The 24,243-nt window shown below is 27.0% G+C and overlaps 2 protein-coding genes across 4 annotated transcripts in view; one reads left to right on the top strand and one right to left on the bottom strand.

Annotated features, from left to right (window-relative positions):
• The window catches only part of LOC123265116 (tachykinins), a 60,710-nt gene that overhangs the window by 19,534 nt on the left and 16,933 nt on the right, over positions 1-24,243 (bottom strand). For 2 of the 3 annotated variants that reach the window (XM_044728758.1, XM_044728760.1), the window contains exon 2: positions 15,123-15,147. The exons of the other annotated variant lie outside the window; for it this stretch is intronic. The gene's annotated coding sequence lies outside the window, so the exon portion shown is untranslated. The remainder of the gene's footprint in view (positions 1-15,122; positions 15,148-24,243) is intronic. 3 annotated transcript variants of the gene reach the window in all.
• Positions 5,344-9,679, top strand: LOC123265154. Its single transcript, XM_044728811.1, has 4 exons — positions 5,344-5,555; positions 8,867-9,005; positions 9,210-9,430; positions 9,498-9,679. Exons 1-4 carry the CDS (start codon positions 5,464-5,466, stop codon positions 9,616-9,618), a joined length of 573 nt encoding a protein of 190 aa, XP_044584746.1. The 5' UTR covers positions 5,344-5,463; the 3' UTR covers positions 9,619-9,679.

The following is a 24,243-nucleotide window of genomic DNA, read 5'->3' as shown; positions in this document are numbered from 1 at the left end:
TACAGCCACCACTATACATTAATATTAAGGGCTGAGATTTTCACAATGTCTTTGATTAGGGATACTCTGAAGAATTTTCAGTTCTTCGAAAAAAAAAAAAATAGTGTGTTTTTTTGAAACACTCTATTACATATACTTTAAGGTAATATAATACAATTAATCGTAAAATATAAAGAACATGAAAATAATTACCTAAAAATTTTTAATTATAAAGCTTAAATGTTTTGATGAAAATGAATTGATAGGGATAATTAAATTGACAAAGAAGAAAGGTTTGTAGGGTTATCATGAAACTTTTGAGTGAAGCTCAATAAATTCAACGACCTAAGGGTATGGAGGTTAAAGGTGACAGGATAACTCTCACCTTAACTACCCCATCGTCAGCATCATTATTACCTTATACCTTAAATATAGCATATACATTATACCTTATAGCTTCTACTCAAGCTTGATGATTCGCATAATCGTTCTTAAGCTTACGTACTTTACCCCAAGCTTCAAAGTCAACATTACCAAGTTATACTCATATATTACATAAATATATATAGTACATTATTTATAAATATATATAAATGTATGGGTACTTGATGGGACTTTATAAAATCATTATTTCTTTGTGTGGGTGTTTAATTATTTTATCAATGAATAATTGATACTAAGATAGATATTCAAGCTTATGGAAATAATTTTTTCTGATAATTTCAAAATATTGAAAAAGAAAATTGAAAATCAAAATTTGAATTTTTGTATTATTGAAAAATTAAAAATAGCAAAAAAAATTTAAGTTTTAATTTTAGATTAAAAAAAAATTTTTGTTATAATAATTGATTTGTTCAGTGAAAAAATTTTGAATTATTGTCCGATGTTTGATGCTTTAAATTTGGTAAATATAAATATATATTGTATGAGTATAAAATAAATAAAGAGCACTTGAACAGAAATAAAGTGAAGTGATTTTAAATTTAGTGATAGTATTTTAAAGCACCCTTGAAAATTGTGGAAAATCTTGATTGTTTCGTAAACGTCGAGCGTATTTATCACTCGTGTTATGTGGGCAGCGCAAATGTATGCTATATAGGTATATACATTATAAATACATGTATTTTGATGTTTATGTGAGTATAACAATACTCCATTGAAAGAGGATACAAGTGAATACAAGTGACATCAGAGACTGTCGTACGGAAGTGTATCAATAAACGTTACTTTCAATGGTTATTATTTTAGAGATAAAACTTTGAGTATTTTTATTACACGTTTTTTTGTTTTTTTTTTTTTGACAGCTAAAATCACACGCTTATTTTTGTACTTTATCGGAATGAATTATTTTATTAAATATTCAATAAATTTTCGGATTTACGGAGAATCTATGGAGGGATTTTATGTGAAATTGGAGAATTATGAGTAGTGGCATAAGTTATAGAAGGGCTGAGATCAATATGGCAAAGTGGTAAGCACGTATTTTATGATACAGATTTTTCATGAGGTGAAAAGTCGGAAATTAATTGTTATTTATGATCATAAACAATTGATGTTTCACTGTCAAAAATTTGAGAAATTATAAAAATGAAGAATGGATTATTTTTCATTGAATCAATTTCCCCTAGAGTTATTCCGTAATTTTATTTTATTTATATTGTTAATAAAAACTAATAATAAAAAAAATACTGTGGAATGGATTCATTATTTTTTTATTGTATACAAATATTGTATACAAATTTTATTGTATAGATTTAATTTGTTTAAAAATTACAAAGTGGACATTTAGAGATTCCGATAATTAAAATCACCTTTTGCTTTAATTTTATGTAACAAATAAATTTTATTATTCAAAAAAATTTGCATCAGTTTTTTTGTTTTCATTTCTACAAGCAGCATTTTTTGATAAATACTCTCTATAGTAATTTATTTGTTAAGAAATTCTAAAAAATTGTCATATAAATGAATTTCAATAAAATTTAAGTAATTAATTTTATTTAATAAAAATTTGTATGCAAATTTAAAATCGAAGTACATTTTTTCAAGTATTTGTGAGTAATTTGAAGTATGAAAATTATTTCAGTTAATTAAAATTTATTTCAAAAATAAATACTCCATACTCAAAAGTTTTCCAATTTTTTACAATGAAATTTATGTACTTTAAATAATTGACTAGAAATTTTTGATTAAACAGAGGATTTATTAATTTAAGGTTGGACATACCCTCTCATGCTGTAAAAAAAATCTATTTCTACAAAAACTCCTTTGTCTACTTTTTAGCTCGCAAAACGTTAACAAATAAGTAAATAAAGTATTTTCGATCAAACATTCGGCCACGAACGAGACTATGGATGATGCGCGTCGATTTGATCAAAATTAAATCTTTTTAAATAATAAAGCCATTGATTACCAAGTAGATAGAAAATTTCTTAATTATTTTCTTAAAAAAGTTTTATACTGTAATAAAAGCTCTTTTGATTCAATTAAATTTCTATCGACTATTTTAATATAATTATGTAAGTACCCATTGTACTTTCTTTTAATTATAAATTAAAAGTTCTTAGCAACAATTTTAAAAACTCAAGAATTATTATCGTTTTTATAATAGAAAAAAAAAAATTCTCTAATTAACTCGACAAAGGACGCTGAAAATGTAACTTTTTAGTTTCTGACGTTTCAAGTGAATCAACATCGTTTCCATTCTTTTTATATCACTCGTAAACTTTTATTCAAGTAGTTCTCTGTTAATACAAAAAATCGAGTGCCTGGACGCGAGTATGACTATGAGATACGGATACCGAGACTCTAAGCTTAAATTTTTTAAAGTGAGACCATTTTTTATAGGTGGTCAGTTCAAAACCCCATTAAAATGTCAAATGCCAGAGTATAAAGGTAAAAAAAAGTCATTCCAGCTATTTTCGTTTTTTTTTTTTTTTTTTTTTCATTTATGAGAAAATTTTATTTTGTTCCCATTAAATAAATTTCGATACATGCAAAGTAACGATACGTGCAGTAGAATCGAACTAATAGCAATAAAAAAATATATATACAAATGTTATTATTCGGTACAAATTATAAAACATACATATTTTATATGACAAATGAAAAGTAAATATTTATTTAAATTTAAATTCCTGAAAATTATCATGGATTTTTTAAATTGCTTCATTATTTTTTTGCTGATAAAAATGCTCGTGGTCTTTTTTATTTACGATACATTTTTATTATTATTATTGTTATTATTAAATTATTACAAAAATTTTAAGTAATATTATTTTAGATAGTAAGTAAAATCTTACGAAGTATAAAAGACAAATATAATTGTTTTTAAAAGAAAATTCAATTTCCTATTTTATTCCGTAATAAAACAAGAAAACTAATTCTATTAATTTAAGATTTATTTATTTATAATTTATGATTTCTGTACTTAGTGCACAAAAAATAAAAAAGATTTTTACAAATTTATTCAGCACGTAAATTTTTTTATTGATGTCAATATATTTTACTAAATTTTTGTTTTATTATTGTTCAACATTATGTAATAAATTTTCTTTCAATAAAAAAGTGCTTTATTCAATTCATAACAAAAATCAATAAATACGATTAAATAAAAACGAATTTTTCATTCAGTTTAAATAACTTTTTTTACGAGTTTGAACTGCTATTAAACCCTCTTAAATGTCAATTTATCTTAATTAGCTCCAAAAGATCCATTAATCCTTAAAATGAAAATTCTACAATAGATTAAATTTTCTATAAGAGAAGATCACACTAAATAAAAGATAAAAAAAAAACAACAAACAAAAATAAAATGAACTGAGACAGACAAGATTCGGTCGATCGCGAGATAATTTTTTTATTCTATTTTTGTTCCAATATTATTCACGACTTCATTTTTGTTTCCGTCATTGAAAGATACAATTATCGTGTTATCAAAGAAAAAGTAGGGATAAAGAGTGAAGAGTAATGAATAATAAAAATAAAAAAGGAGTTGTAAGAAACGATCACGATCGAGATTTTAAAGATCGTGGATGCTTTTTTTAAATAAAATTGTAGACTCGTAGACTATTTGTAACTCACAATCAATCTGATGAAAAACATACCTTTGAGAAAAATCTGCTGACCTAACTTCTAACACTCACAAGGACGTGAGGGTCTTAATGCTACCTGACCTTTTTAATGTTTTCATGCACGTGATGCACATGCTCTATTTCTTTAAATAATTTTGAATTTTCACTTTAATCTGCGTCATATTTATTACTATTATTTTTCATTGTAATATGATTAATTTTGAGTGAATAAATCTGACTAAAAATTTAGGTCGTTAGTTTTGATATTATATTATTTATTATTCTTTTGTGTAAAATAAAATTAAAATAATTTTTTTAAGATAATTATTGAAAAAATAAAAAGTTTTATAAGGCAAAATTATTTTTTTTTTAATAGATAAAACTTTAATTTCTCTTCAAAAAATAAAATTCTCTATTTATGTAATTTCTAAATCTTATACTGAAAAAAAAATTAACTTGATTAAAAAAAAAATTTGAACCGAAAAATTAATTATAAAAAGTTAAACAATTCAACCAATAAGAAAATTTTCTTGTTTTAATAAAATTTTACTTGGTTTAATTCAAAATTATATATAACTCTTTAAAATATGAAAATTTCTTGGTTCAAAAATTTTTTTTTGATTCAAGTTAATTCATTATCGATGTGAATGCATGAATTATCCACACTACACCGGAAATATGAAATTTATTATTTTTATTTTTATTTATTTAATAAAATTTCAGTGACCCCAAATTCCCTTAGGGCTATCAATTATAATATATTTGAAACAATACAGGAAATAAAATATAACAAAATATTGACGCAATATAAGTAAACAATGTAATTTAATAAAGACAAAAAAAATAATATGATAATCTAATAATATATATATACATTTTATTGAAAATAATAAAATTTTGACTCAATGTATCAAAATCAATATTAATTTGTCAAGAATTTTTGTCATATTTTATGTTCCCAAAAAAAAAAAAATTGAATATACATTTTTTTTGACTGCTTCAATTGCGGAACTAATTGGCCGCGTTCAAGTTTACTAAGTTCTTGACAGATCTTAGCATATCTTGTAGCAACAACTTAAAGTAACTATGTTGTTTTTTAAAAAAATCTATAATAAAACAATGCAAGGTATATTTATTTAAGTGTGTCTAAATATTAATTTTTTGGTAGACAAAGTCAGCCCTACTCAGAACTTAGTAAACCTGAACGCAGCCATTATTACGAGTACTGAATGAAGCCAAACATATACAATATTTTAATCTTCATTTGTTTTGAGAAAACGAGAGAAAATAATGTTGTAAAAATAAAAGATAACCTAGATGTAAATTCACGAGTTGACATAATAAATATTTTTCTTTTTTTAATAAAAATCGTTAAATTTTCTGTTTACTTTTATAAATTGAAGTTGGGTAAATAATGAAAATGGTTAAACTAATGAGTAGTCCATTAAAAGGTATTTTAAACGCTCGCCGTGGGCATTCCGCAGAATCTATAATTTCCGATTGGAGGTAAGCTGATTTTTATCACTAAGATAACTCTCTTCCAAAAGATCTATATATATATATATATATATTTGAAGGTGACTGCGTATATATAATAGATCTTGGTGTTACTCCAAGTGAGTTTGATTAGCATTCAGATAAATCCCCAGTGTTTACACAGCCAATTTACTAAACTACGTTGTTACCTTCATTAAGAAATTTCCCAAGTCATTTTAGAGTATACCAAGTTTACACTAAGAAGTAACTTTCATCAAAATTGATGACTTTTCTTTTCGACATACTTATCAGTCTATCCAGTAATTTATAATAATTATTTCTTTATCATTGATGACTCATTTTTTCCGGATTATTAATTCGCTTGATTGGTTCTATGAATATTACATTGCTCGTTTTATTTTATCATAAGTAGAGAAAAAATTTGACAAAAATTACTGACTCAAAACAAAACTACAATTTTCATTTTTAAGAAATTAGTTTTTTAAATAAATCCATCACTCTCATTAAAGTAATGATTTTTCTATATTTATGGGACATTTTTTTATAATATTAGATCAATAATTACTTTTGAAAATTCCTAAACTGAGCTCACATCTTATCAAAAAATTTTAAAAGTGATAATGAGTCTAATAAATACTTTTTAAGTAATTAAGAGTAAAAAAATAACCAAAATTTTTATTTTTTTTTTTTAATCAATGATTTTCATGCGGTTAACTTGATGATAAATTACTTAAAAAATAACAAGTCTTCAAATCTTCATCAAAATTCGAGTCCTTGAAATTATTATTATATTGAAATAATTAATTTATTTACCATAATTATACTTTTCATACGATTTCATTAATTAAAAAATTTTAAACCACTTTTTTGACTCTTAGAAAATTAATTTTAATTTCTATCAATTATTTCTCTCAGTAGCTTTAAAACTGGGCCCATAACCTGTTAAAAAACTTCTAAAAATTATAACGAATCAAATAACTATTTTTTAAGTAATTAAAAATGAAAAAAAAATTAACTCAAAATTGAACGAAACTTTTTTTTAGAAGAAATTTATTTTTGTTTACTTTAACGATTTTTGTAAACTTAAATTTGATAATAAATTTGAGTCAAAATTCAAGTCCTTGAACTTAAATATTTCAATTTTTGAAAAATTTATTAAAACAATTAATCTCTAATTGTAGTCATGCTTTCCATGTGATCCTGTTAAAAATTCTCAACTATAATTTAAAATTTGAGTTTTATAATATAAAAACTGGGCTCATATCCTGATAGAAAGATTCAAAAAATCAAAACGAATCAAGTAACAAACTACACTGTAAAAAATTTGCGGAGTGAATGAAGAGTGAATGATTTTTAATTGATTCACTCCCAGCGGGAGTGATATTTACTTAGAGAAGGAGTTAATTTTTATTAATGATAAAATTCACTCCTCATTCACTCCCAAAATAAATGAATTTAAAAATAAATAAATTTTTGTAAAGAAAATATTTTTATAAACCCTTTTTATATTTAATTATTAAAAATTTAATTTATTATTTTTAATAATATTTAATTTTAATTATTATTATAATGTTTTTATTTATTTTTTTTTATAAATTAATTATAATTAAAAATTGTCAAAAAAAAATATGTAGATATAAATATATATATATATACTAGCGGACCCGACAGACGTTGTCATGTACACACGTCTTAAATTTAGAAACTTTAGGAATGAGCTTGTATAGTTAAAAACATCATTAGTTGACTATATGCAATGGACATTCTTCAATAATTAACATTTTTGTAAATGTATGCCCATTCTGATTTTACACTCATCAAGAGCTTTCATTTGAGTACCCACATGCATTTTTGATATATTTTATATATTTATATATTTCACAAATACCATATATAAAAAATGTTATGTGGGTACTCAAATGAAAGAACTCGATGAGTGTTACATCGGGATGAGCTTATATCTTTCAAAACTTCAATAATTAAGAAATGACATTGTATCTTGTCAACTAATGATATTTTTAAAGATATAAGCTCATCCCGATGTTACACTCATCAAGACCTTTCATTTGAGTACCCACATCAATTTTTCATATATTTTATATATTTATATATATGTATATATGAAAAATATATCAAAAATGCATGTGGGTACTCAAATGAAAGCTCTTATTGAATGTAACATCGGAATGAGCTTATATCGTTAAAAACATCATTAGTTAACAAAATACATTATCATTCGTTAATTATTAACATTTTCATAAATATAAGTCTATTATGATTTTATACTCATCGAAACGTTTCATTCGAGTACCCACATGAATTTTTTCATATATCTTAGGTATATGATATCCGAACAAAAACAGTTTCACTGTAAAAAAAATCGTGCCAAGTACGTTCCAAAATTTTTTTTTTAATTTTCAAATTTACAATAAATTTTTTTTTAATTTCCGAAAATCAAATACAATCATATCGGTTACTTGGATTTTTTAATTTTTAATTTTATATCTTTTTGTAAAGAAAAAAGAAATTTTTTTTTTCTTAATAGTCATATGAACGTGGACTTGGCACGATTTTTTTTACAGTGAAACTGTTTTTGTTCGGATTTCAGTATTTTTTGTAATTATAATAAAAATTTACAATTGGTACCAACTTAAATCTCGCGTTGGCTGCATTTTGTTTAGCAAACTATCCCCTTGAAGCTACAATTTATGTAAAAACAATTTCAGTGTAGTTTCCCATTTATTGGAAGATTTACATGCATTCTCGAATTATTTAGTCTGTGGCATGTCACTTTTTACATAGAAATAGTCAAGATCGAAATTTTTGAGCTTGCTATAGTTTGTGCTGATAAAATTTAATAATTTCAAGTGGATTAATTGTTATAATTGAATATAATTAATTAATATCATTAAAATAAAGCATGAATTACTTTTATAATATAAAATTTAGGAACAAGAAGTACCGTAGAATTAAATAAAATTTTGCAACCTCAAAATACCGTTCTGCTTACAGTAAACAGTCGGTAGTCTGGCGCTCCGTTTACAACGGATTTGAACGGAACTTGGCGCCAGATTCTACCGAATCTGTGGATTTATAAAATATATGAAATATGCATGTGGGCAGTCAAGGTCAACAACAATTTATAAATAAAAAATCTATTAAATAAAAATTTTCTCGTGGACTGAATTGTGAATCTAAACCATTCTGGAATCCACCGGAAGACACACAAAAAATTTCATTAAAATCGGTCCAGCCGTTTAGGAGGAGTTCAGTGACAAAAATTCACTCCGGATTTTTTACAGTGTATATTTACTCAACAGATTTAAATCCCAGCTGGCACCATTAGAAATGTCAATAGCCCGCCGCGACTTGGATAAAAATACCAAACCAAAAGAAGCTATGGATATCATTCTCAAGGTGAAAACTCTGGAGATAAACTCAAGTTTCGATACTATGAAGGTAAGAATAGCATCCCCTGCAGTTATTAGTTAGTAGAAGACAGTGTAGCCCTATGATACGGTCAAGTCCTATTAGAGTGAGAGTGACTCTATCAAGCTGACGGCACGATTTAGTTGCCCATCAACGCTGACAGCTTAATCGTCTCTGATATAATATCTATATATAACTATCTAACACACACCTGTTCCGGTTGAACGTACACAGATCGATCGAGGCATAAGTGAACACTGGAGCAACGTGTTGCGCTACCGCTGGCCTATAGTCTTCCAGAGCGTCTTCTTGATTATAGTCATCGCGATTCTCGGCCTTCGAATTGGACTGAGGGATAACCAAGACCCAGGAATTCATTCAAATTACAACAAATTCTCTCTCTGGCCTCCCTTCAATTCAATCTCACCCTCAACATTTAAGGCTTCGGACTATAGGTGAGTTATTATTTATTTTTATTTTTTTTTTGTGATGGATGTAAAAAAATGCTGGGTATTTTTACAGCTACGGCGGTTGTAATTATGGATTTTATTGCGGTGGCATGAAAACCACGGATGGAGAACTAGTACGGAGGAAAGCAAGCTTTTTGAAGCGGAAGAGAAACCTCAAAGAGTTGATCGACTAATTAGACTTTATTACATTACATAGATTATTAAATTGTACGTTAATTTTATATATCGAAATTAAATATTCAAAAGTTTTTAATATGTACTTAAGTTAATCAATAATTGATTAGTTTTTTTTTTATTAAAAAAATTATTTATTGAAGTGATCTCAAAAATATTTATATGTTTTTTTTCAAAAAAATTTAATAAATATTTGAGGATATTGATCTGGAAAAAAAAATATTGTATTGTAATTTTTTTGGCAAAAAATTGAAGTTTCTAAAATTTATAGTTTGACTGAAGGAAAAAAATTTGAGCTGACAAAGACAGATCGAGAGAAAAAAAAATATTGAAGAAATTTACGAGAGATGAGATCGGGGAAAGAATTATTTAAAAATAACTGACTGACATTGACATTTAGAAAATAAATAATTGTAGTTTTTTAATAATTTAGAAGATAATTAAAAATGTATATTTCCAATCAAACATATTTTTTCTTTAGTAAATATAAACATCTTTTTTTATAAGCTAAAATTTTTTTTTTTTAATTTTTGAAAAAAATATAACCGACAAAGTTTAAAACTCTTTTTATTTTCAGAAAATAGAGTTAATGCTGTCGTTTTTACTTTGATTGAATTTCGTAACAAAGTTTACGTCGAATGAACACTGGAGAAAGCAAAAAAATGAATAGAAATAAAGTTTTATATTTTGTGAACACTTGTGAATTACAAAAGGGAGAAAAAAGTGCACGAGTGCAAAGTTAATGGTTGAAAAATTTATTCAACTGTTTTTGAATTAACTGATTTTATATTAAAAAAAAATTTTTTTTTATTTTTTTTAAATATGATCAAATTTAAAAAATCGATAATTAAAAGAAAATTGTTATTATTACTATTTAAATAATAAAAAAAAAATATCAATAAGAATGATTAACTTGAAGTTGGATGAATAATAAAGTGCAATGAAAAACAATCTAAATGAGGTTATACAAAAATAATATTTCAACAACTTTTCTTTCTGTAAAATTCTTTTCTCAATTTTTTATTCCATATAATTCAGTTGAACAAAAAATTACAAATGTCAGTGTGAAGGTTAACTGAGCAGATTAATTTGAATAAAATGTCAAACATAAAGCGGAATACGATGAATAAATAAACAATAATGCTAGTCATAAAATAATAATAATAATAATAATAATAATAATGAGATAATGGCAGAGTTGAAACATATTCATGGAAAAACAACGACCTGGGATCAACGTCCATGGGGAAATCTTGAGGATTTGGTAAAAAGTAAGTTTAGTAGTGGCGATGATACGAAAGAGGAATTAAAATGTACATGTGGTCCCTGTTTATCGAGCACGCGTCAACTTTTAATCTCACAAAAACCCTCAAAAAGTGTCAAAAAAAAAAGGCACGCACCTTTGAGAGCTAAAGTACCCGCAAAAAACGATAAAAATTTTGGCAAATTAACCTTAGAGAATTCTCCAGAATCTTCAGCAGCCTCAATTCACTCGACTCTCTGCAACAAGCCTCGAATCGTCGACAAAAGCTTGAAAAAGGTGACCAAAGTTAAGTATCCGAAGCTCACGAGGGTCAAAAGTGTCAAAATCACGGAACGCGTTGAGAAAAACTGCTGCTCGGGTATTAAAAAAAGAAACGCGCTAAAGAGTAAAATTAGCAGGACTAATTTGTTGAGATCGCCCTCCAGCGCCGGTTATTGCGAATCAAACTCTTCTCTTGAAGCTGAGAATAAGTTTAAAGTTAAAAGTAAATTTAAAACTAAAACTAAATTCAAAGTCAATCGCAGTAGAAAGGAAACGGAAAAGGATGATTCTGTTCAACATTTACACAGAAACAAAAATAAATTTAAAGTTAAAAAGAGTATTGAGGAAATAAGTGATTGTCAAGATGAAGACAGAGATTTCTTTATGGAAAAAAGTCATTCCAGGAAGAGTAAATCTCGGGAAAGTTTTTGCCGGAGATCATTAACGGAGAAAAGTGTAAATAAGAAACAAGTTTTTAGAGATGGTGATTTTAAATTCAAAAATTGTGAAAGACAAGCTAGTGATTGTTGTTACTTGTATAATTGCTCTGATGAGCGTGCTTTTGATTGTTGTCAGGATAAAAATCGATGTAATAGTAAAAAATTTGAACATATTGATCAAAAATTTGAACATAATAATAAAAACTTGAAAAATAATAATCAAAATTTGATAAATAAAAAATCATCTGAAAATTCCTGTGATTGTATAAATGAAACTGATTTAAAAAAATTAAATTGGAATAAATGTGAAAAATATTTAAAAAATATTAGTAAAGAATACCGAAGTTTATCGTCGCACTTACAAGCTATGCAAGAAGAAATAGAAAAATCCCCAGACATTGAATTGTCTTACAAATTAAAAAGTGCAAAAAGGTACTTAAATACTGACTACCCTTGTGAAGACAATATTGAAGATGACAGAAGCGAAAACGAAATATCCGATGACGAAGATACAATAAAAGCTCTGACGTCTCTTTGTGAAACTTTTAAGACAATGAGCAGAGAAATAGATCCTGTGCAAAACAACGAGCAACAATCGTGTAAGACTGAGCATTGTAATTGTCACATTGAGGCTGAAGATGGTATCAAAGGGAAGTTTGGTCAAGCTACTCGTCTGAAGAAAAGAAGAAAGAAAAAAATAGTTAGACTTCACGAATTCGCTTTTCCGAAGATAGTAAAGTCGGAAAAAAGTGACGGGCGAGGAGACGTAAGGAAAATGTTTGTGTACGCGCCTGAGGGGGATGATCAAAGCAACAGTGCGCCTTTGACTCTCTATAGAACTTGTTCGTTTGTAAACTGTAACATTAAGAATAACAATGATCAAGGGTATAAATATCATCTTACTTATGTGCAGAAGTACGTCAGCCCTACTTGGAAACCGAATCAATCTGGCGATCAAAATTATTCTGACTCTAGCAGTGACTATGGTTGAACTTTTTTTTTTTTTTTAAGAGGTCAAGTAATTGGATAACATTTAAATTGGTAGAAAAATAATTTTTTTTTTTTTTAAGTATTCTAAGTATTTTTGCTTGATAATAAATATATTTTTATTAATTATCAAGTTTTTATTTTTTTGATTGTTGAATTGAATTTTTTTCAAAAACAAATTACAGACATTTAATTATTTTTATGATTTTACACAAATTGAATCATAATAAAATTTCATTTTCATTCGACTTCGATTTTTAAAAAATTTTTCGGTATGAATTTATTTTAAAAGTAAAATAAAATTATTAGCGTGTATGTAAATTAAGTATCATGCATTACAAATCTTTTTTTGATAAAACGATGTTCAGATACTTGCTAAAAAAATAATATGTTACTCGAAAAATCCGACAAGTGCGAAGTTTGTTCACCAAGAAAAGGGTCTCTTACTATAGAATTTATGACAACTTCAATAAACCTTCAAACTTTCTTCTCACATAAAATAGTACTAATACGAAGAAGTATTTTTACATATGGCCAATAAAAAGTGTAAGTAAAAGTAATTTATCAATAAAGTAAAATTAAACGGAAAAAATCAGTATGATTTAGTTTTAATTTGCTTTCATCAATTTTATCTCTAAGTTATTATAAATTATTATATTATGCATGGACTCGAGTTTCACGAATATTAATTAACGTACGTCCCAAGATATTTGCGTTTTGATACATAATCCACGGAAAAACATGTTTGCTGTCTTATAAAGTTTCCACAGCGATATCGCACTCACGAATTTCACATGAAAAAGGCAAATCCAGGCGTATTTTATTAACGAATTTATATATGTATATAGTACTGTTCTATACACGATGATATATCAGGTTATATATTCAAATTTTTCTTTGTCACAGTACAAACGTGTCCAAATAAATTATTCAGATTATAATTTTATAAAAACAATTCACTACAGACATTTTTTTTTCATTTCTCATAGATGAACCATTTTTTCGATTTTCAATGTCCAGAAGACAACCAAAAATCAATCAACTAATTAATTTTAAACTAGCAAAAAAATTTTAATTGCTAAAAGTTTCATGAATTTGAATTTGGTCGGTTCATTTACTAAAAAATTACAAGCATAAAAAAATTTACGACCAGGATTCGATTCCTAGGCGGGGACAAATAAAAAAATTATTTTAATAATCAAAAAGTGTCACACATTAAAGTACAGTAATAAATTTTCACTATCTACGATAAATTTTTTGAACAATAAAAAGTCTCTTTATAACTTGCAAGCTACTTCTTTATTCAACAAATAATAAATCCACTAAAATATTAACCCAAACGAACAAAGCAATTAAAAAAAAATTTTAACAGTTAATGATTTATATTCTGTTGATTTTAATAATTCATTACATTAGAAAACGCGACTAATCTAGCTTAATAATAAATAACACCGTGTTGTATGAAAGTTATTCTCAACATCAGTGTATAGAACTCTCCTCCTGCTCTGCATAAAAAACCAACAAAAATCGACAAACAAAACTAACGTAGCGTGTGTGGCAACATTGTTTCATTCGACTCTTGAGCTTTTACATTTTTAATTTTTTAATCTCGTGAAATATTTCCGCGAGTCTTTACATATAATATGTCTGACTAATTTTTTGCACATGATAATATTTTTCAGTGAATTTATGCTAAGTATTTAGCCCGAGGTAGTGTCGCTTTTTTATAATAGAGCTACTGATAAAGCGTGAAATCGATTGCGCCTGGATTGAGGTAGAGATAAAGTTAATTTTAATGGTATCAACGGTCCTGTTCTGGTTCTGGTACTTGAATGTTATTCCCAGTAGAAACTGGAGAGGCAACTGAATGGATCTTTACTGTTCCTATTGTCTATATTTACTTAACGAGTTTGAGCTTTGAACTCGAAATTCAAATCGTAGTTACAATGCTACCCTTTGATTGTAATTGTCCGTAGAAAAACTTTATTTTTATTTTTATTTTTTTTCTATTTAATTACTTGTATTTTTAATTAGTCACGATTTTTTATTGCATTGACATTGACATTATTACAAATAAAAAAAAAACCGGAATAAAATTAATTTCAAAGTTTATTACTAAAATTCTAATAAATTTTTTCAAAAATTTTTTCGTTTTTAAGTTTTGAAAAAAATATTTTATTTTTTTCACGTCAAATCTCGCGTTTTATTGAGCGATAAAGCTTCAGACAATAAATTACTACTAAAAAAAAGTACCGGAATTAATTAAAGATTTTTTTTAAACCTGAAACGCATCTTTTGATTGGATTTTATTGATCGAACTTCATAAAAAATTTTTTCTATTGCTTAAACATTAAATCGTGCGGAAAATAAAATAAAAAATAAACTATAGTGTCAATAATTAAAACAAAAAAAAATATGCAGGTAATTAAAAGAAAATTGCAAGAGAAAAATCTCACGCAATGAAAAAAGAAATCAATAATATGTGAGTCTAAAATCTCACGCGATCAAAAATAAAATATTCAGCAATAAAAAACAAAACATGTGTACTTACTCACTGCCGCTGAGTAAAGAGTTCTCTGTAGCAGAAAAAAAAAACAAAAATATAAAATTAAAATTTAATGGAATTAATAATTTAATAAAATGAATAGTGATTAATGAACAAATAACAACCCGTATCAAATAAAGTGGGTGACATTTATTGTTTTCTGAGTAACATATGATAAATAGGGTGAATATTTGTGTTGAAAGTTTCAGGAATATTAATGTTACATAATTATTGCGTTTGTAGTTTGTATAGAGCTGCATAATTATAAGAAACACGGAAATGAACTTAAGAACGTGCGTGGATTACAATAATGTTGTAATCAACGCTTTTATCTTCTTCCTCTTTACATGCATATGCTGTGTAATATTTTAACCCTTGTGAATTAGTTGAGTCAAAAGTGTCTTACTATATTTAAGATACGTTATTTATTTTTTTTTTAAAATACGTTACATAATGTTTTTTTTTTTTTTTTTTTCTTTCAAGACTGCAGTTTGAATGTTTAATTTTTTCTACCTTTGATACAAAATTAAATTGAAAAAAAAAAAAAAATAATTTAAAATTTGACTCGTACTTGGATTTGAAGTGTAAAAGTTATCTCAATTAGATTTTTTCAGGAAATTATCTCATAAAAGACTTTCCTTTTCTGTGATAAAGATGAATTACTTAATAAGTATTTTTTTTATCACTTGATGTTTTATATCATATCAGAGTACTATAAAAATGAATTAAGATAAGCTCATGTTCTTTATTTCGCGAGGGTGAATCATAGCCTCATTGAAGAATGTGAAACAATATGGAACCGCGAGATTTATAAGAGAATAACTACTTCAAACTTTGACAAGTTTTATAATAAAACATAACTTTGATAGTATTTTGTAAAATATAATTATAAGAGATGAACAATGGTTATAAATATACGCGTGTTTTTAGAAAGGAATTCATTGTATCACAGCAATTTTAGTCTTAAAATTAATTATAAAGTTGAGGACATAGTTCGGAATTTAATTTATAGATAAGAGTTGCGGGGGTGTCAAATATTCATACACTGAAAAAAAAATTAACTTGATTCAAGAGAAAAATTCTTGAATCAAGACGAAAAATTCTTGAATTAAGTAAAATTTGCTTAAACCAAGAAAAATTTCTTAGTTTAAAAATTTTTTTACTCAAATCAAGAAGATAAAATTCTTCAAAATTATTTATTTGATTCAAGTAAATTTTTTTTTCTGTGTATTTTAACTGTACCGGATTTAAATTCAATGAGAATAATAATAACAATAATAAATAAAAATATTTATACTCTTAAAAAATTTACTAGTAAAAAAAATCATCACCAACGATGTATAGATAGATATACTTGCAAAAAAAAAATATACGAACAACACAAAGGTATTTTGTCTATCTTTTATCTAACAAAGAACAATAGAGCTTGTATTTTTTTTCTCAACATGACCCGAGAAATTTTTAAAAACAAAACAGAAACTGATGTTAAAAAAACCATCCAGAAAATCGACCTTTTACTTTTATATCCCACATATATTTTTCTAAGCTAAAACAGCCATTGTATCATTGCATATTATCATGAAAAGCAACGATATATAGAGAATGACTATCCACTATACCCATTACAGTAATTAGAAAAATAAACAAACAATTAATCGATAATTTTATTCGTCGAATCAGTTGATTGGATTTGCTTGTGTTTAATATCCGCGCATAAATTTCGAGTGCGTGGGGTATCTATTTTATTGTCGAGTTAAAAGCTCGATAATAACTGTACTCAAGAAGATTTACGTCTTGTAAAAGATACGATTTGACAATAAATAAATGTCAAATGAAAATTACGCAGCGATAAAGCTCGTCAATAAACGGGACAACTTCCACGCGGACATGAAACGATAAAAGGATTAAGCACTTAAAATAAAAACAGGTGACCCGTTTGACAGTAATTATAATTATTATTATAATTAAAATTAAAATTAAAATTCAGTGCAACATTTTATTTTTTCATTAAAAAAAAAAATCGTTAATTTTTTTTTATTCTTGAAGCGAGTTTTAAAAATATCGAGGGTTTAATCGATGAAACACGACCTTGGAATTGAATAACCAAGAGCTTCTATTCAATTAATCCGTTGATTTGTTGAGTTTTTTATCACAATCAACGGTAATTATTAATTGGTATCTGATAACGCAACAAAAAATTAATGAAAATGTAGAATTTTACGATTGGTATTTGTGAAATAAATATAATCTCGGGTTTTTTAATCAAACCCGAATAAATTTGACATGGATCACTTTCATTTTGATTTGTTTTATAAAATAGTTTCGCAAGAGAATGATACCAATGTTTATTTATGAGATTAATCAAAGTACGTGATTCAATAAGAGATTTAATCTGAAAGTGATTTAAATCGATTTACGTGATTAAAGGATTCATTTATATTTTCAATCTACTGAATAGATCTTGATAATTTCATTCGAATTACTTGGAGATAATTTATTTATTTAACTAATTAGGATATATTTTTTTAGGACTACTGAAGCTGCAAGTTCTAGGATAAATATTTCGACCCGTGAGAGCAGTTAAATCATACAGGTGTAGTATTTTGAATAATTAAAAGCGCGGGCATAAATTTCAAACACAAATAAGATTATTTGAGGTTCGTTAGTTGACATAATAATTATGTTTACGGCCAACCCATACAGGAAGCCCCAGAGTTGAACGACGGGGCCATGCCTGGGACATTATTGGGAAGCCCATCTTGGCAAACCTATATTGTCCCATGCCCGGGCCATAACTGGGCAATCAGCCGTGGCCATTCCAATGATTACCCAGGTTTGGGCCAAGACTAAATAACCTAGCCTTGGCCAAGCCTAGCGTCACTCTAACTTGGGCCAAGTTTGCGTAACCTAACCTCGGCCGTTGGATGGTAACCTTAACATGGGCCACGACTGGATAACCTAGCCTTGGCCAAGCCTACAGTCACCCTAACTTGGGCCAAGTTTGTGTAACCTAACCTCGGCTGTTGAATGGTAGCCCTAACATGGGCCAAGACTGAATGACCTAGCCTTGGCCAATGAATGGTAACCCTAACTTGGGCCAAGCTTGTGTAACCTAACCTCGGCTGTTGAATGGTAACCCTAACATGGGCCAAGACTGGATAACCTAGCCTTGGCCAAGCCTACAGTCACCCTAACTTGGGCCAAGTTTATGTAACCTAACCTCGGCTGTTGAATGGTAACTGAATAACCCACACGGAATAAAATAATCTGTGGAAATGACAGATATGGGAATGTTAAATTGACATGGCCAGATTTTGTTAGATTTGCAAAGAAAAACTGTCAAATTTACATAAATAATATGTGAAAATAACATAACCATAAGATGTCAGATTTACAGATAAGAACTGTCAAATTTACAGTAATAATATGTAAAAAGTTAATTAGGGGAGCCTGGGGCACGACGGTCCCCTTAACGGTTTTTGAAGGTTCAAGACGGTTTTTGCGGCTTTTAACTATCAAATTCGTTTATTTTCCGTCTGTTTCGAATAAATCAGTCGAAATTTTGCAAAAAATCAAACAAAAATTTTTTTTTGTGGGGTACGACGGTCTTCTCCCCAAAAAATCATATGAAAACAAATTTTATTTTTTTTTAAGCCAATGTCATCAAAATCTAGATATTCTCCTCCCAGAAAACATCGTCGAGGGAAAACCACGATTCTTAAGTATCGCCCGAAGTCTTGAGTATCGCTGAGAACAAAGAAAAAAATCAAAATGAAGCAAAAAAAAGACCTCAGTTAAAAAAAAAAAATTAGATTAAAACAAAAAAATTTGAAAAAATGCTTACATCTTTAAAAATGTCAATAGTTCACAAGATTCAAAGTTATTTCTTAATTATTGATATTTTTAAAGATGCACTGAGAAAAAATTTTTGTCCAGAAAAATTTCTTGGCTCAAAAATCGTTTAAGGTAGTACCTCCACGAAAAGCATATATCAAGAAATTTATGGAATTTTTTATCGAAAGATAAGTATATTAATAATTCACCACCAAAATTTCAGATCAATTCACCGTACCGTTTTGAGTAATTAATTTACAAAATTGCATCTTTTATACGTAGAGTTATATAGAGAGATAGTAAAGTTAGTATGAAATCTTCCGTACCACTCAAGTGATGCAAATAGATTTCATACTAACTTTACCATCTCTCTATACCCCTACGTGTCAAAGATGCAATTTTGAAAATTAATTATTCAAAAACGGTGCAGTGAATTGATCTGAAATTTTGGTGGTGAATTATTAATATATTTATCTTTCGATAAAAAAAATTCCATAAGTTTCTTGAAATATGCTTTTCGTGGAGGTACTACCTTGAGATGAATTTTAGTTTTTTGACAAAAAAATATCAATATTTATCATAATAAAATTTTTGCATTAATTTCGATAGATTTACAAACAAATAGGTTCACTTGAATTAAACAATAAATACTTCGATTAATTCGATCAATACTTGAGACAAGAAAATATATTCTTGAAAATTATCAAGAATATATATTCCTGTGACAAGAAAATTTTCTCAAGAGTAGTACTTTTTTTGTCAGTGTGTAAGCTCGTCTCGATGTTACGCTCATTAAGAGCTTCCACTTGAGTACCCACATGCATTTTTGATATATTTTTCATATATACATATATATAATATATATAAATATACAAAATATATGAAAAATTGATGTGGGTACTCAAATGAAACGTCTTGATGAGTGTAACATCGGTATAAGTTTATATCTTTAAAACTGTCAATAGTTCATAAGATACAAGGTAATTTCTTAATTATGTATCTAGGGATAGAGCATTTTTGAATGCAGCCTACACAGAAAAAAAAATGTTCTTGAATCAAGTATATATTTTTGAAGAGCTCAATATTCTTGGCTTGAGTAGAAAAATTCTTGATTTAAGAAAATTTTTCTTGATTTAAGGAAACTTTACTTAATTCAAGAATTTTTCGTCTTGATTCAAGACAATTCCCCTCTTCAAAATTGTATTTTTCGTTCAAGAATTTTGCTGTGGAATCAAGGTCATTTTTATTGCTGTTTAAGTACTTATCATCATAAAAGGCCTATTGGTGAGAATGATATTAAATCATGAAAAGGACCAACTCCAGGTCAAGACTATTCCAACAATACCAAATTTAATCATAAAACCCATTTTATCATATAAATACACTGGCCACAGAATTTTGCTTATTCTCTTAACAGTATAGATAAATCTAATATTCATTATTATAGTTATATGTATCTTAATGCTTTTTACTTTCTATGGTTTGCAGATCTGAACAATTATTTTATGTGACCTAATTTTTTCAGTTAAAACTTTAATTTTTAAAATATTTTTTTGTTTATTGTTTACATTTCACGAAATGTGAAAATCTTACTCATAAATAACAAGTTCAATTTTTGTTTTAACATAAATTTAACTTTTTTTTTTTTAAAAGTGAATTTCACATTTTTTTAATGACATTATTACATTGAAAAACTGTAAAATTAACAGTTTTAGATTGACAGTTTTCACAATGTGAAAATAACATTTTTAACTTTGTAAAATTGACATTTTTGGGTTGACAGCGGTAAATCTGTAAATTTGATAGTTTTTCTGTAATTTTGACAGAGTCTTTTTTCCGTGCAGTTTTGGCCAAACCTAGAGACACCTTAACTTGGGTTTTGAAGTTTTTATATTCATGTGACATTGTGATATGGTGACCCAGACTTGGGCCAGGACTGGGAAACCTATCTTTGGCCGACGTAATGATCACCCGAGCGTTAGCTAAGACTGGGAAGCCTAGCCTTGGCTTACGAATGGAAACCCAGACTTGAGCCAGAATTGAGCAACCTAACTTTGGTCATTTAATAGAAAATCCAAATTTAATTAATCATTAAGTAACAGAATTTGGAACAGTAAATATTTATTGCTTAACGAATATTTGATAGCAAATGCTGAAATTGAAAATTTATTTTTTAAACAAAACAATTGTGTATCGTCCAAATTGATATGATCTTAAAAAAAATTAAAATATAATAATTTACAGTTGAATTTTTAATATTAATAATTTTAAACATTAAAATTTATAATATGATATTAAAAATATACAGAATGATTTACAAAGTCTAAAGTAATATAAGAACTTGAATTTTGCTTTTTTTTAATTCCTAAACATTTGTAAAAAATATATAATTTTCATCAAAACACAATATTAAATAACATAAATTATATAAATAATAAACCGTCACACTCCGTCACCATATAGATTTAGTTCATATGAATGATGAGATGTATATCAACTTATCGATCGTACGGCATAGGGGTTAGTTATCGGTCTGTCAAGCGCGCGACTTGGGTTCGAATCTCGGTTAGGGCAAATGTGAATTTCACTTTATTTCTCTAATTAGCGAAAATTAGGTCTAAATTAAGAGTTAAGTCGTCTAAACTTGCGTTAGCTCTACATCAAAATTGAAATATATCAATGAAAATTAAAAAATTCCTTTTTTATCATTTCAACTAAAAACTACTCATTTTATACAAAATAATTTAACCGTTTCGTAGAATTTTACTATTTTATTTCAGAGAATTTAATTTATTCGAAATTGGGTTCTTAATACTAATTTGGTTTAACATTAAACAATTAAATTCTAAATATATTTTATAATCTACTTCTTTTAGTAAATTCTATAGTGGTAAATAAGCCTGGGCTTGCTTTGGCTTAAAAACTTGGGCCAGTCTTGGTTAACAAACTTGGGCCAGTCTTGATTATCATGCTTGGGCCAGTCTTGACAACCAAACTTGGCACCCTGTTATCACTCCAGACTTCTACCAAGGCTGGGCCAAAGCGGGTTTACAAGCATGGGCCAGAGATAGACAGCATTGCGCCAAGCGTGGCCCATATCTGGCCCCGTCGTATTTTCCTGTATGGGAAGGTTTGTAAATAGATAATAAAATAATAAAATATGACTTAAGCACGATAGTTGGCTTCAGATTGCGTGAATTAGTTATTTTGAAAACGGTACAGATATTTCATTCAAAAAAATTAAATTATCACTGCTGTTTAGTAAATTATTTTTAAAAGTTATTTATCATGAAACTTGAATAAAAGTCTGATAAAATACATAATTTTTTTCTTTTTATAAAAATTAGATGATCTCCAATGTATATGAAAAATTTTTAACTAAAAAATAATTATTTTGCTTAAAATAAAGGAAAATCTGCTAATTTAGAATATGTCCAATTTTAACTTCGAATAACTTTTGAGAAAGTAAATTTATCGAAAAATTGAGACCAGATATAAAATTTCAAAGTTTAAAAATATTTTTTTCCATGTTATTTAACTGAATTATTAATAAAATTATTAAATGAAAAATAGAAAATTTTGATTGGCAACTTCTAAGTATCAATATTAAAGGCTTGTAATCAAATTTTTGTACACTGCTGCCGCCAAATCAATACGCAAAATTTAAAAATACGCTCTTTCGGTAAAAAAAGCATTACACGAGTATCTATATCATGAGTAACTTGGAAATTACTCTGGTAAAAGCTTTCGGATAAAAAATAAATATTCCAATAAACTCTTCCATTAAAAGCTCAGTATTACTAAAAAATAAAAAAAATTCATAAAAGAAAATTAAGAGCAAATACATTTTTCCTATCATTCGATCTGGTTAGAATGAAAATTTTCTGTTTAATCATGTTATATTTGTCGAAAGTGCTTAAAAATGAGAATTTCGCAATCAATTCTCTTTACATCGATACAGAAAATAAAATACGCAATCACTTTTTTTTTCATAGTACGTAAAAAATTAACGATTTCAGAGAATTTTTCAAGCAAGAAAATCATTTTAAAGAGTTTTACTGTCTTGAATCAAGACGAAAAATTAATAAATCAAGTAAAATTTATTTAAACGAAGAAAAATTTCTTAATTCAAAAATTTTTCTACTTAAATGAAAATTATCTGATTCTTTGAAATAATTTTTTCTCTCAGATCAATTTTTTGTCAGTGTACTTCTATGCATAAAATAAAGCTCTGAAGCTAAAGAGATGAATGTTATACATATATTCTAATTATATGATAAAAAAAAAATTAAATAAAAAAAAGATAAAACTTTTGAGAATTAAAGCAATAGAACAATTTTTGTCCCATGTAATTCACAAAATTTTTTCTTTTATCGATAAATAAAACAATGTAATGGTAAATTACCGGACTAATCAATTTGTGAAATGAAACCCGATGTTAATACCTCTCTTTATATTATATTAACAAATTATCATATGAAATAGGAATTAAAAATACCTCTAACATGAGCATGAAATATGTGAAATGTCCAATTGTCTGCATTTGCAAGCAACCATATAATCGTTTCAAAGGGTATTATGGTTATTATCATCATTTTAACGTCGTATTTAATTACGTCGATATATGCGAAGGTTCAGAATGATATCATGTTGCGTAATTGTAACAATCTACAAAGCTATGTAATTTTAATAATTATTCTGCTTATCAAGAGTTAATTACAATCTAAAGACTAATTTTGTTTTGCATTTTTTTTATAAAAAATGTAATTGTTTTTTCAATGTTTATCATCAAATATGTAAATCATGAAGCTCTCAATAAAATATGCAGGCTTTATGAAGCAACGAAAAAATAAACAAAACTCTTTATTTCTTACTACAACGGCTTGAAGCTTATCCGATTGAGGTCTCCTATAAAATTTCCCCAGTGTTTCCAGAAATAAAAAAAATAAAATAAACGGAAGTATGAAATGTGAATTTATAATGTTTTTTTTTTTTTTATTTTTTATTATTATTAAGAAAAATGTAATTCGAGTGCATAAAACTTGAGTGAATTGAAAAATTTTTGGCAAAAGAAACAACAAAGAAATAAAGTAAAAAATAATATAAAAAATTTTTCAACTGGTTAAATTTGATGAATGGAACAAGTTTGAGGGTATAAAAATAAAATAGCTTGAGGGCTGACCCTCTTCAACGTTTTCTGCTCATTCTTGCACCTCTGCCCCTTGTACGTCTACTTTTATTACTAATGACCCTTGTATCGCTGTGTCGTTTCTTAAGAGCCCATTTTATTTAC

This window comes from Cotesia glomerata, linkage group LG5, assembly GCF_020080835.1.
Source record: "Cotesia glomerata isolate CgM1 linkage group LG5, MPM_Cglom_v2.3, whole genome shotgun sequence".
NCBI lineage: Eukaryota > Metazoa > Arthropoda > Insecta > Hymenoptera > Braconidae > Cotesia > Cotesia glomerata.
The sequence above is the reverse complement of the archived record's forward strand: the minus strand, read 5'-3'. Positions and strand labels throughout refer to the sequence as shown.